The 15,113-nt window shown below is 37.3% G+C and overlaps 1 protein-coding gene and 1 pseudogene across 1 annotated transcript; both read left to right on the forward strand.

The window, feature by feature from the left end:
• The first annotated feature begins 1,239 nt into the window (after positions 1 to 1,239).
• Positions 1,240 to 2,963, forward strand: LOC129235968 (UDP-glucosyltransferase 2-like). Its single transcript, XM_054870070.1, has 2 exons — positions 1,240 to 1,523; positions 1,594 to 2,963. Exons 1-2 carry the CDS (start codon positions 1,274 to 1,276, stop codon positions 2,910 to 2,912), a joined length of 1,569 nt encoding a protein of 522 aa, XP_054726045.1. The 5' UTR covers positions 1,240 to 1,273; the 3' UTR covers positions 2,913 to 2,963.
• A 5,935-nt stretch (positions 2,964 to 8,898) lies between these two features.
• Positions 8,899 to 9,082, forward strand: LOC129236511 (U2 spliceosomal RNA; annotated as a pseudogene).
• Positions 9,083 to 15,113: the final 6,031 nt, after the last annotated feature.

A 15,113-nucleotide genomic window follows, 5' to 3' on the forward strand; every position in this document is an offset into this window, starting at 1 on the left:
AGATTTTGCCATGAGCTAGAAGAAAGGGAGACTCTTGAACGCCTTCTGTGTGCTTGCCCTACATTAGCTAGAACCCGAATGAAATGTTTAGGAGCTCTACAATATGAGAGGTTAGAATGTCTCTCGAGCTTAGAGTTTCAGAGCTTACTTAGATTCGCAAAAGACGCAGGCTTATTACAAGAATCCTCCTACAAGGAAAAGTAAGGGTCAAGCTCCATCTGGTACCACCACTATGTGATGGCTTTTAGCCAACTAGGGCAACCTAACCTAACTTAACCTACATTGAACAATAAAAAAAATAAAAAAATATGAATAAGAAAAATATAATACAATATACCATAAGTATGAAATTTACTTCATAAAAAAGTTTTAAAATAATTTTTAATTTAATATTAATTAAAGAATTTCAATATACACAAAAGAAATAATAAAAGTAAAAACTAATTAAATTAAGAAATATAAAATTATTTTAGTAAAAAATTATAAAAAATTAAATTAAAAACATAATAATAATGATGAACCAAATAAGAAATACAGAATGGAATTATTGAAAGGCTTAAAATGCTCAATTCAAAAACAATAAAAAAGAAATAAATTATGAAACAAATATGAATACATAAAAATATAAAAACAAAAATAAAGAATAACCCCAAAATGGAATTATTAGAGAAAGATTAAAAATTAAATTAAAAAATTCAAAATATACATAAATTAAGCAAAATAAATTGCATGAAATAGAACTAATAAAATATATAAAAAAGTGGGCACTGGTTAACGTAAAAAATATAAAAAACATATACAACCAAAAAAAAAGATATAACATAATTTGGAAATAAATAAAAGAAACCACACCTATATCAAGTAAGAAAAAATTATAAAATTTATACTGAATAATTATAAAAAAGTATACTGAAAAATTAAAAGAATACAAAAATATGAAATATGAATAATAATAAAAATAAATGAATAAAAATATGAATAATTTTCCTTTTATATTTCATTACCCAAATAGAGTCAGAACCACACACTTCAGCTTAGTATTCAAAATGCCACATACACACACATAGTCAAGGTACCCGCTTTGCCACAACCTTACACACACATAACTAAATTAAGAAGAATACATCGTTGTTGTGCCTGTCCGTATGTATTTACTAAATTTATGAAATACAATTATTTAATATAAAATCGCATAAAAGCCAACTTTCTGAGAGCATTTAACAGTAGTTGTCCCTAAGCAATTGTCGTGAAGGTATGAGCTTTACTTCATAAAATGAGGCAATTCAAATTTGTTACACTAGCGTTGGCGATTTTCGCATTAGCAATTGACTCTTTGGAATGCGCGAAAATACTCGCGGTTTTCCCCTTTATGGGCCCTTCCGAGTATATGGGCGTGCAACCGTTTTTGAAGGCTTTGGCGGCCCGCGGCCATGAAATCACTGCAGTATCAGCATTTCCACAAAAGACGCCTGTTAAAAATTTTCGCGATGTAACATTAAAAGTTGAACACACCAATCATGACGGTTAGTGAGTTTTAATTAATGACTTTATGTAAATATTTTTTGAAAAGTATTTTATCTTCTGCAACTTTAGAGAATATCGAAAGTTCACTTGATATGTCTCAGAGTAAATTGGAAGAGCTGCGTTCTTTGAACGAATACGTAGTGGCGGGGGCTTTGGCTGCATTGGAAAGTGAAGATTTCCAGCAACTACTACGATGCAATCAACATTTCGATCTCATCATTCTCGAAGTACTTTTTGCAGATTCACTCTATGCTTTGGGTCATCACTTTAAGGCGCCCATGATTGGAGTTGCCACATTTGGCACAACTGTTGTAAACGATCAGTTGGTGGACAATATATCACCGGTAGCGTACGTACCAGCACCTAGTGGAAAAAATTTGGATCGTATGAATTTCTGGCAACGATTGGATAATTTGTATAGTTACACAATGGAGCTGATGTACAGTCATTTAGTTACGATTCCCCAGCAACAACAATTATATGAAAAATATTTTCCAAATGCCACATTGGATCTAAGAGAAGCACGCAGAGATTTCGCACTTTTGCTGTTGAATCACCACTACTCCTACGGTTGCCCACGTCCTCTTGTGCCGAACGCTATCGAAGTGGCTGGTATGCATATCAATAATACGCGGAATAAACTACCAGCTGACATGGAAGCTTTCATTAACGCCTCTCCGAAGGGCGCAATTTACTTTTCGCTCGGCTCAAATTTGAAGAGCACATTTTTGCCCAAACAAAAATTGGCTGCCCTTATAAATGCATTTGCCAAACTGCCTGTGAATGTGTTATGGAAATTTGAGAATACTGACTTACCTGACAAGCCAAAAAATGTCTACATCAGTAAATGGTTTCCACAATCGGATATACTAGCACATCCCAATGTAAAACTCTTTGTCACACACGGTGGAATGCATAGTCTGATAGAGGTGGTGCACCATGGCAAGCCCTTTGTGGGAATGCCCGTCTTCTATGATCAGCACTTGAATATTGCGCGTGCTGAAAGAAAAGGTTTGGGTGTGAAACTTAACTACAGAGATTTCACTAGCGAGGACATGCGCAATGCTATTCTTGAAGTGTTGAACAATCCGAAATATGCCGAGAAGGCAAAAGAGATCTCAGCGAGTTTTCACGATCGGCCGATGACACCGCTCGATACGGCGATCTATTGGACAGAATATGTGTTGCGACATAAAGGAGCGCCGCAAATGCGTGTGGCAGCGCGTCATTTGAACTTCTTCCAAAGACACAGTCTGGATACAATGGCTGTGTTGTTCGGCGTTCCACTGCTTGCAGTGATTTTAATTGCTTTGGGGATTCTTAAAGTGCTGAGTGCGATATTGAATAATAATAGTGGTGCGCTGGGTAAAAAGCCGAAGAAAGAATAGTTCAGATTGTGAAGGGGAGTTTGGAATTTTTCGGAAAATTGTAAATTAAATAACTGCTAAAGACGTAGCGCTTATAAGTATCAAATATTTTTAAGTTGAATTAGAATTAAGATGTACGTAAGGAAATGGTACAAAAATCAAACAGAAAAGATCAAATCCAAGTTATTTTGTGTATTCAGGCGAAACCTTCTGAAATTATCAAATAGATTGGCCTATGTGTGCAAGGAGAAGAGCACGCGTGAAAATACCTAACTTTTGGTTTTGAAAGACGTCCGATTCTACACATTTTTTCTTCAGATACAAAGTATTTAAAGGTAGTAACCCAAGTCGCATGAAACAGGTTGTTGTCCCGGCGATTGGCGGCCTGCAATTAATATAATATTTAAGTCTCCTTTTCGATTAGCTGAAATCTTTATTGAATTCAATTGTTACAAGATTTTGAAAATTCAATATGTACAAAGATTATAAAATAACTTACATTTGTGTTTTATTTTCGGCGCCTGTGTGCACTTGAACAATCAGAAAATTAATGCAATAGAAATAACGTTAGCTGTGACACTTACGAGTATAATTGCGAATGTTTGAATGAGAAAATAAAAGAATGCGATGTGTTGCCATTGCAACTTTTCGCACCACAAGTAGCAACAGCAAAGCAAAAAATACAAGGGCAATGAATTTTTTTTTTTTTTTTTTTGAGCTTAGAATGTCAAAATAGATGAACAAAAATTCCCACCTTAAAGAAGTTAGGAACAGTTTTGCAACTTAGAAACCAAATAAATAGAGGCAAATCAAAACAGCAAAAGCCAGATATGGCACACGGTTTTACAAATGCTCCAACGAAGAAGCACCTAACAAGGAAGTCACCAGCTGGAAAAAGGTAAAATGTGAAATTTATTGCATGCATCACTTATGTAGTCATTTATTCCTTATTTAATAGGTTTGGCAAGACTGGAAGGCCTATATAAAGAAGAAGTTGGCGAAAAACAAAAGAGAGCTACTGGGGGCGGTAGTCATAGGCAGCACCATTTTAGTGAAATGGAGGAAGCCGTCATACGATTGGCCTCACTTGAGACCAGCACACATGGCATTCAAAACACCGTAACTGCTAAGCTATCTGTGGCAGACGACGTTGCAGATGACATTGCTGACGTGTCGATGTCATCTGTAAGCCGCAGTCCAGCACTTCGAAGGGGTAATCTCTCTGCACGTAAGCCAACCGACACAAATGCAGCAGAAATACTCAACGAGCATATAATACTGCAGAAAGATTTCCAAGAAATGACTTTGGAACATTTTTCCAAACAAGAAGCAAAGCACTTTGATAAAGCAATTGAAAAGCAGACCGACCCAGAGAACGCAACATTTGAAGAAACTCGAAAACACCATAAGGCTATTGAGCTATTGATTCACGCTAAAAACGCAATAAAACGACAAATTCTATTAGTGGAGGAAAAAGTTTAAAAGCAATTTCAAAAAAATGATTTAAAATTATCTTTCATATACATGTCTTCTTCTTCTTAATGGGCGCGATAACCGGTTACGCAATTTTGGCCGAGTTTAACGTTTCTCTCTCGTGCTAACCGGCGCCAATTGGACACACCAAGTGAAGCCAAGTCCTTCTCCACCTGATCTTTCCAACGCAGAGGAGGCCGCCCTCTTCCTCTGCTACCACCAGCTGATACCGCATCGAATACTTTCAAGGACGGAGCGTTTGTATCCATTCGGACGACATGACCCAGCCAACGTAGCCGCTGGATCTTTATTCGCTGCGCTATGTCTATGTCGTCGTAAAGCTCATACAGCTCATCGTTCCACCGCCTGCGATATTTGCCGTTACCAACGGGCAAAGGTTCAAAAATCTTACGCAGAATCTTTCTCTCGAACACTCCAAGCGTCGCTTGATCGGATGTTGTCATAGTCCACGCTTCTGCGCCATACGTTAGGACGGGCATGATGAGAGTCTTGTAGAGTGTTAGTTTTGTTCGTCGAGAGAGGACTTTACTGCTCAGTTGCCTACTTAGTCCAAAGTAGCACTTGTTGGCAAGAGAGATTCTACGTTGGACTTAAAGGTTGACATTGTTATCGGTGTTAATGCTGGTTCCTAAATAAACGAAGTATTTTACAACCTCGAAGTCATAACTGTCAACAGAGACGTGGGTGCCGATACGCGAGTGCGCCGACTGTTTGTTTGAAGACAGGAGGTACTTCGTTTTGTCCTCGTTCACCACCAGACCTATTCGCTTTGCCTCTTTATCCAGTTTGGAGAAGGCAGAACTAACAGCGCTGTTGTTGAGGCCGATGATGTCAATATTATCGGCATACGCCAACAATTGTACGCTCTTATAAAATATTGTGCCTGAGCGATTAAGTTCTGTGGCTCGTACGATCCTCTAAAACATCAGGTTAAAGAAGTCACCCGTCAGCGAGTCACCCTGTCTGAAACCTCGTTTGGTATCAAACGGCTAGGAGAGGTCCTTCTCAATTCTGACGGCGCTGCTGGAGTTGAGCAACGTCATCTTGCAAAGCGGTATTATTATAGTTTTGTGGGGATACCAAATTCAGACATCGCGGCATACAGGCATATATTTATTTGCAATAAACTAGTTTAACCGGCGTAAGTTGTTAAACCCCTGAATGATAAAATACTTTTGTTTCTATTTTGGGATTGTTTATTAATTGAAGAAAAGAGTTTTAAATGTAAAAATAATATCGGGCTGTATGATTAATGATTTTCTTTCGGTGCACTGGTGCACTTCTCGTAAAGAAATAATCCTCGATGGGTTCACTTTGGGAAAAAGCTACTTATATACCAAATTTCAAGCAAACATAAGTCGTTAGAAAAGATTTTTACGCATACTTTGTATGAACAAAATGCATAGTCAAAATTAAAAATTTTTATTAAAACATTTTAAAAATAATAAATTAAATACAGTTGATTTATATATGTATGTATAACAATAATAATAAATACATACGTATTATATATTATTAAGCCAAAAAAATACATTGTTTTGTTTAATTTCTGATATTATATTCGTGTAAGTGTACTGCATATAAGTAGAGAAGGAGAAGGTTCATAAGTTTGGTTGCAATTATACTCAACGTTTTCTGAAATATCAGGTCAGTCCATAAGTTCGTGCGTTTTTTAAAGGTGGTCTTAAAATTAATAAAAGAGATGTTTAAAGTATTTATTAATCAATAATATATTTTCCTTCATTATTTACAATGTCTTCCCAATGTTTAGGCAAATTTTTAATTCCCTGCTCAAAAAATTGTTTTTTGTCCTTGGAGCCAAAATACGCTTTGATGTCCCTTTTTATAGCTTCTTTTGAGGAGTAGTTCTTGTTACTCGTAGGGGATTGAAGTCCACGGAAAAGGTGATAATCATAAGGTGCAATATCCGGAGAGTATGATGGATGCGGCATTAGCTCCCATCCGAGTTCGTTCAGCTTGCCTAATGTTTGCCTTGCGCTATGAGGTCTCGCGTTGTCGTGGTGAAACAAAACTTTGCATCTATTCACTAAGGGCGGTGAATTTTTTTTAAGTGCCTCATTCAGGTTTGATAGCTGATGGGAATTATCGTCTGGTTTGGTTCCAGAAGTTCATAATAAACAATACCGGCCATATCCCACCAAATAGACAGGAGAATCTTCTAGGGGTCGGTTCTGGTGTTTCATCTTTATCTAACCATGGCGTTTGCGAACAGGATTATTGTATAGGACCCATTTTTCATCACCCGCAACGACACGGTTCACAAAACTTTCATTTTCAAGCCGTTGCAGCCGCTGAGAACACACATTCACTCTCTGCTGAAGGTTGGCGACGGAAAGTCTATGGAGAACCCATTTTCCCAGCTTTCAAACCTTTCCCAACTGAACCAGGTGCCTGTGAACTGTTCCATTCGATGAATTTAACCTCTGAGCTTTTATATTGACTGTCAAATTTGGCTCAGCTTCCACGAGTTCGAGCAAGGCGTCGCAGTTACCACTTCGAAACTTTGAAAACCTTTTTCGCGTAGTCCTTACACTCACGGTATCCTCTGAACAGTGTTTATTTCTACAGCAGCAGTTGTTCCATTTTTACCACTTTTATACAACAAAAATGCAAAATATGCCTCTTGTACGCGTTCGAAGATTCCATTTTATTTTTTAACAACACGTGCTTCTATCCGCGATTAAAATCACTTGTTGAATGAACGATATATCAAAGAAAATATAAATAGTTCCGTTATATTCCGCGAATAATTTTTTGTATGCAAAAATCGTACAAAAGTGAAATTATGGGTAAAATACGCACGAACTTATGGACTGACCTGATATTATCAACCACGCCAAAGTGAATACAAATGTTGTGTAAGGCTGTAGCAACGTTAACAATTTGGCACACCTTCCAAGGTTCATAATGAAGCTCACGAGCACCCACAGGGCACCTAAATCGGTTTTTAAATACACCTATAGTCTGTTCGATGATGTTTCTCGCTTTTGCATGAGCTTTACTATATTATAGTTACTTTCGGGGCTTCCTGTTGCAGGTGAACGAAAAGGTGTAATTAACCAAGGCTCAAGAGCGTATCCAGCATCACCTATGTCCTTCATAAAACCGTTAAGATTTTAACAAAAGTTTATTTAAACAGAGCTTGTGTATAATACCCAAAAGCCAAATGTTTCGTTCTCCGTCTAGATATTTCTTTTCAAGAAAATATCGCGCGTTACTAACATTCCAAATATCGGAATCATGATTGCTGCCGGGATACAGTACATTCACGTAGCGTATTTTCATTTTATCGTAACATATCTGTGAAGCAAAGAAAAATTAAATAAGATGTTTGAAATATAATTTTGCAAAACTCACGATCATGGTATTGATACTATAGTACTCTTTGCGATTGAAATAACGAAATGTCAAGATTAATCCATTGAGGGCATATGTAGATGCCTTTGAAGAGTGGATAACGTATCTTTCAGCAAATGTAGATTGAGCCATAGGAATCTTCAAGTCTTTTCCGGTTTCATGCTGGTACCCCCCTTCCGCAAAAAAACGTAGAACGGAACACAAACGATGGAGTAAAGAAATAGCGGACGGCCTCTGAGCGCTTGCATTCCTTTCTAAGGTTGCAAACACAGTGCACGCTAAGACGAAGACGAAGATGAAGACGAAGCTGAAAACGAAAAACAGTGCAGAACAAATCGTATGAATTCGCTAGCTCGTACGCATAGTGCGCGCTGTGACGAAGACGAAGATGAAGACGAAACGCAAGCAATCAGCTTCAAACGCTGCTGTACTGAATTTGAAGACGAATCGCTTGCTAGTTACCGTGGTTTTTGTTTGTTTGTTCTGTCTATGCTTTGGCACGTTAATTAAGTTAAGACAGTCGATAAACAAGTAATTCAATGAGAAGTAATAATCAATAAAAGGCATAAAACTAAATATATTTTAAATTATTTTTTACCTTTTACAATTAGCCTTTCAGCACATATAATTGGCGTTTTATTAAAATTAATCCAATTTTTAATAATAAATGGCTCAATTTTAATTAGAATATAATCAAATGTGCTAATTGTCATTCTGGTATATTCCACAAATTTCTTTTCATCGTGGCGCAGCTAATCATACAAATGATGAAATTCACCAAATGCTTCTCTTCCCAAATTTATAGGGTGTACTTTTTGAAGTGAAAACTTCTTTAGAATCGTTGGGAGTGATTTGAGGAATAGTGAAACGAAAAAAGCGACCAACTTGGCTACGAAGCGTTATATTATATGTTGATATAAAAGTAGCGACGAACTAAATAAAAATAACTTTTATTTTTTTTTCTTGTGATTCGAACCAAGGATTTTGGATCGGAAGCTCACATTGCTAGTCGCTCGGCTACCGCGCCATGCTGTCGTTGCTGGCCTTAAAAGTTATTTAGTTACGAAGCGTTATATTATATGTTGATATAAATAATTTTTGTGAGCGTGTAATTCTCAAAAGTTTTATTAGGTTTATTATTTAAAATGTATTGACTAGGTAGTGTGGTTATCAGCTTAACATCTGATAGATCCTCCATCGGAGGACAACAAATGTTAAACTGATTTTTGGAAATGGGCGGAGTGTTTTAGGGGCTTGCTCCACCTCTGCCACGGGTTGACCCGGTATTGCAGTACCGCCGGGATTTCGGCCTTGAATAAATACAAGAAAAAATATACAAATACATTTAGCTTTGGTGGGAAGAGATATAAATTTTTATATGAATACAAGTAGACGAAAATGGAAGAAATTTGTAAGTCTGTTTCTTCGGTCCGTTTGGGTATTTTTTTTTTTTTTGACAACATCGAAACCAAAGCATTTGTATCATATTTTATCTATCATAAGCCACTCGTATCATTTGTTGAAATTGAAAACATTGAGGATGAATAAAATAAAATATGAACTTTAGAGCAATATTATAATGAACCTATAATTATCCCGCTCCTAATGCTGCTTTCGTCTTATTCTCTCTCAGTTTGTCTTACGGAAGGTTTCACTTCTATCCCGTCTAACCGTTAGACTGGTATTTTTTTTATTTACTTTTATACGTTTTAATTTAAAATATAAGCTTTGCTCAATCAGCAGGTCATCATCTGATGAGGAATCCATTGCGACTAACATAACAAAAGCGCAACCAATTCGTCTTGCACTGTGCAACCTATTCGCTTACTCGCAACGCAAGCAATTTCTCTTCAGCTTCGTCTTCATCTTCGACTTCGTCTCAGCGTGCACAGTGTGTGCAGCCTAAAGCATTCAGGACATAGGAAAAGGCGAGATATGTAAGCGGCAGTTTTTGATAAACCTGTGTTATAAAAATACGTTAAATAAAATAAAGTCAATGAAGTTGTGTATATATACAAGTGTACTTACATTGGCTCGTCGACTTAGTCCCTTAAAGATTTTCGCAAAATTTTCAGATTCCGTCTTTTGTTTTCAGTTTCCTCCTCAGTTGCCATTGTAGAAAACACCACTGAATCCATATTACAAGAATTACTAACTAAACCAACAGATATAACTCGCAATTACTTTTTTAGTTTCTTTTTTTTATTGCAAACCAGCTGATTTAGAAATGTCAAAGATTAAAATTTTAGTATGGCAACAACTCTTTCGAATTCACGTGGGTTGCTTGATAGCAAATGGCTCCGATTTGGAGCGTACACTTACATTCGGAGCTTTGCTACTATGGGTTGCGTGATAAGGCCGATTATTTATGTTTATGCACGCGACTAAAACAATTTGCAGCTATAGAAAGCGAGTACCTGTGTACATATGTATCATAAAGCAGCCAATAAATATTTAAAAAGTAAGTAATTGGTAGTAGAGGAAATAGTAGAGGCACTTAACTTCCATTGGGTATTCTTATTATTATTTCGTGCTGATAATGGAACTATTAATAAATTTAATTAATAATAGTAATTTTACGAGCTCCGAGTCTACTGGTATGTTTATTGAAAATTTGAAACGTAAGAATAGAGTCCAAAGCGGTATAAGTTGTTAATAGCACAAGGAAAGAAATCCAAATGCATGTCTCTCTATTTCAATCCCACCAACATCTCTGTAACCCTTCTGTGGCAACACCTTTTATTACTATTATTTTTAGTTATTATAGAAGATGAAGCTCAAAATAGGTGTGCAAAATAAACAAGACTGAGCTAAAATGGAAACGACAGGAGCTTTGTTCTGATAACTTCGAGTTTATTTATTCAAAATAGTCCCCCTTCGCCTCGATACACTATTCGCGCGATCTAAAACGTGTTTCAGGTCACTGACCGGAATGACCTTCAGGATGTCGGTTGAAGTCTTTGGATGGCCTCTACCTACGCAAAACGTTTTCCTTTCATGGCCAAATGCAATTTTCCGAATAGGTAGAAGTCACAGGGAGTCATATTAGGTGGATACGGTGAGTGATTGATGGTTAAAATAGGATTTCTAGTCAAAAAATTAGACACAAGAGTGGATCGATAAGATGGTCGCTTCCTCATTCGCGGTATTCAGGGCGAATACAACGAATGCGATGTAACAAACGTTTCAAAATGCCAAAATAGACAATTGCATTGACGGTTTGGCCCCTTGGCACAAACTTCTGGTGGACAATTCCTTTGGAACCGTAAAAACAAATGAGCATCGACTTGATTTTTGACTTCTCCAAACGCGATTTTTTTGGTTGCTGGCTCGTCTGAGGCCTTCCATTCGGCACTTCGACGCTTAGTTTCTGATTCATATTGGAAACACCACGTTTCATGACCAATTACGATGTTGTAAAGGAAGTTCTCGTCTTTTCTCGCCTCTTTAATGGGGTCTTTCGAATGTTGAATTCTGAGCAAATTTTTGTTCCTCACTTAACTTGTGCAGAATGAAACGAGCACAGATCTTTTCTCAGCCCAAATGATCAGTTAAAATGCGATAAATCGACGTTTTGGATCGGATATTCAATTCCGATTACATGAATTTCAACGATGATTTCGGTTCATTTTTGATAAATTTACGAACAATTTCGATGGAATTTGTGGTGATTACTGATTTTGGGGGACCCGTATGTTCTTTATGATTTATATTCTGTCAAAAAAGTACCGGGAATTGTTCAATAAAACGCAAAATAAATGTATAATCATCAATTTATTTTGTAGTCTTCAAAATAGGCTCCATTCGAAGCAATACACATATGCCAACGATTAGTCCAGTCATCAAAGCACTTTTTAAACGCGTTTGAAGAGATCTTCCTTCGGCGAATGCTCCTTAATCGACTCTATCGACTCAAAGTGACGTCCGCGGAGAGGTAATTTAAGTTTTGGGAAAAAGGAAAGAGTCATATGGGGGCTAAATCCGGTGAATACGGTGGTTGTTAGATGGTATTTGTCGAGTTTTTGGTCAAAAAAGTGTTCACAATACGAGCCTGGTGAGACGGTGCCTTATCAATTTGCAAGATCCATGAGTTTTCTTTCCACAAATTGGGCCGCTTCCTACGCACAGTCTCTCTCAAAGGTCGCATAACTTCCAAATAATATTATTTATTTACCGTAGAACTATTTGGAACGATTTCCGAGATTCCGAGTGCACAACACCATGATAATCAAAGAAAAAGAGTAGCATGACTTTCACTTTTGACCGACTTTGACGTGGTTTTTTGGGTTTCGGCTCATGTGGGTAACGCCATGCAACTGCCTGTTGACTGGTTTGCATGTCAAACTCATATACCCACATCTCATCACTTGTTATGAGGCGCTGGATAAACGTTAGGTCCGAATTCACTTGCTCAAGCATGTCTTCAGTCACCTTCTTCCGATGAATTTTTTGAAAGAAGTTCAACTCTCTCGGAACGAATCGAGCAGCCACGCGTCTCATGCCCAATTGATGGTGTAAAATGTTGCGAATTGATTCGTCATACACGCTATGGTCACGAGCTACCTCCCTCAAACTTAAATAATGGTTTTCCAGCACCATTTCCTTGACTTTGTCGACGTTTTCATCCGTTGAAGACGTTGATGGGCGACCAGATCGGGGAAAATCCTTCGGCCATCTGCAAACGCCTTATACCACTCGTACACCTTTATTTTTGATAAAGCACACTCGCCATAGGCTTTCTGCAACATTTGATTCAATGATTCGTTACGCGAAATCCCGTTCAAAACACTCGACTTAAGACAAATAATTTGTTCGATATTTTTATCCATAGTGAAAATCGCAGAGCACACCTGCGGTTGACTGATATAATTAAATGCCAAAAACAAACTAATTGACAGATCATGCTCAAACTCTTCGACACTATAGAGGACAGTTGTACCCACATTCCAGCAAAAAAAGTGTAGACATATGAGTAACGCGCCCTTTTAAAATGAACAATTCCCGATATTTTTTTTTTTATAGAATGTATGTCCTCACAACCATTTCTGAAACGTGTAAACCACTCATGAACTCTGGCACGAAATAGACAATAATCGTCATAAACATGCAAATATACAAGGAAATGTGAACGCGGATCAAGCAGACAAATCCGTATACCTGTACTCCATTCATAACTTTGGAAACAATACTAAAGAGCTGATTATCAGAAACTCTCTTAATAAACTTAAACATAAAATTGCCTCTGACTGGATCAACTACAATCACAATTACAAGCAAACAAACCCCAATGATATTCCTCCAAGGCTACCTTCAACAACTGCAATGATACAAAATAAAATATATATTAGGGTTCGCCTTAGCCATACTAAGGCCACTCATTTTTACATCATAAAACGGGAACTGCAGCCCGTCTTTTATTTTTGCAACATCTACCTACTAACCATGACCACATCCTACCCCAGTGCCCCCGCCTTGCAAAAACGTACTTTGCCATCTTTCAAAATGCATACGCTCGAAAGCTGATAACCGTTGATCGTGCTTTATTATATTTAATATGAATTAATTTTTAATAAATAAAGAGTGAAAAAGCATGAAATAGTGGTCAGAAATAGTGATTGAGCAAGCTTTTCGCTCTGAAAGCTCGTAAATTCCGCCAAGAGCGTAGGTGGGATTTTGCTTAGGGAGGGGAACCTGAAAATTAATAATATCGTTAAACTGTATAACTCGGACTTTTTAAAGAAGTTGATTTGGGGCACATATAATTTGACGCTGCCACCTTTTGGATACTCGAAAACTGAATAGTCAGTGTCATACTTCTCGAGAAGCAAATTGGGTTGACAGCATACGCTACTGGGAAAATAGCCGCAAGAATAAAAACCTATTCCATAAATAATCTAAAAGCCACACTACTCAACAAATTTTCCACTTTTGATTTTATCTGCTGTCGTACAATGTGCTTATTATTCCTCGGTTTGGTGTAATAAGCATACGAGGCGTGTTCAAAAAATAAGGTGAAGGTTTCAAATTTCGCAGGCTACGTACATTCGACTTTCGATTATTATTTTGTTTTTATGTTATTACACTCGACTTAGCAATATAACAAGTTTCGTTTGTTTGTGAGAGGCAAATGTTTTGCGTGTTCGGCGATTTTCTGCTATCGACTCTTGGCTCTCCTGTACACTTCCATTGGGACGATTGGGCTTTGGTTTCGATGTCTTAACCACATGACCACATAACAATGACGCGTGACCAGTTATAACCCTTTTAAGCAAATCTGGGTCATCGTTGACGTCATTCAACAATTCCTGAGCGATGCTCATACGACGTTGTTTTTGGTCAAAATTCAGCAATTTTGGAAGGAAACTCGTTGCCAAACGCTTGATGCCTAGAATTTCCGAAAAATTGCTGATATACTGGCATCCTTAGCAACTTCTCTAATTTCTGGGATTTGTTGATGCGCTGGGGCGTCCAGAGCGAGGACGTCATTCACATCTTCTCGACCTTCGTTGTAAGGCTTGTGCCTCTTGTAAACATTTTTTTGACTCAGAGTATTCTCATCATATGCCACTGTCAACATTTCAAGTGTTTTTGAACAACAAATTCCATTTATTACACAAAATATGATGCGACTTCTTTGATCAATAGCATCGATAGCAGAAAATCGCCGAACAGGGAAAAAACTTGTCTCATTTATGCCTCCCACAAACAAACTTAATATTATCTATTGCTAAAACCGTGAACATAACTTCGAGTTGAGTGTACCAAAATAAAAAATAATAATAATCGAAAGTTGAATGTACGTAGCCCGAAAAATTTCAAAATTCGCCTTATTTTTTAAACACACCTCGTATGTTATATGCGTTTTTTCACAGCAAACAAAACAAACTCTTCGTTTCAGGCATTAAGATCTGTATTTTCGCTAGCCTTTCAAAATAATTACATCTTATCTGGTACTGAAATTAAATTTAGAAATTGTGTTTCATTGCCTGATTATTCGTTATCAGTGTTTTAAAATTTTTGCAAATCATTCACCAGCAAACGCCCTTCTTCGTTAAGCGAAATATTATGTAGACAGTCATATGGTGTGTTCCTTGGCATCGTGCAGGGTGGGTCAAAGAAGACCTACTACTACTATACAGCAGGTCCATAGTTTGCCTGGCAGTATGTGCAGTTGCTCAATCTTGTTGAAACTACAAATTAGGATACTGCTCCGCCATTGGCCGCGAAAAGTTTTCAATCAATGTTCTGTAAGAAGCTCCTGAAATCGATTCCGGCGTTTCATCCTCATTTTCGAAGAAATATGGAACGACAACTCTAGTGGCCTAACACCGCACCAAACAGTACATTTAG

This window comes from Anastrepha obliqua, chromosome 1, assembly GCF_027943255.1.
Source record: "Anastrepha obliqua isolate idAnaObli1 chromosome 1, idAnaObli1_1.0, whole genome shotgun sequence".
Classification (NCBI taxonomy): Eukaryota; Metazoa; Arthropoda; class Insecta; order Diptera; family Tephritidae; genus Anastrepha; species Anastrepha obliqua.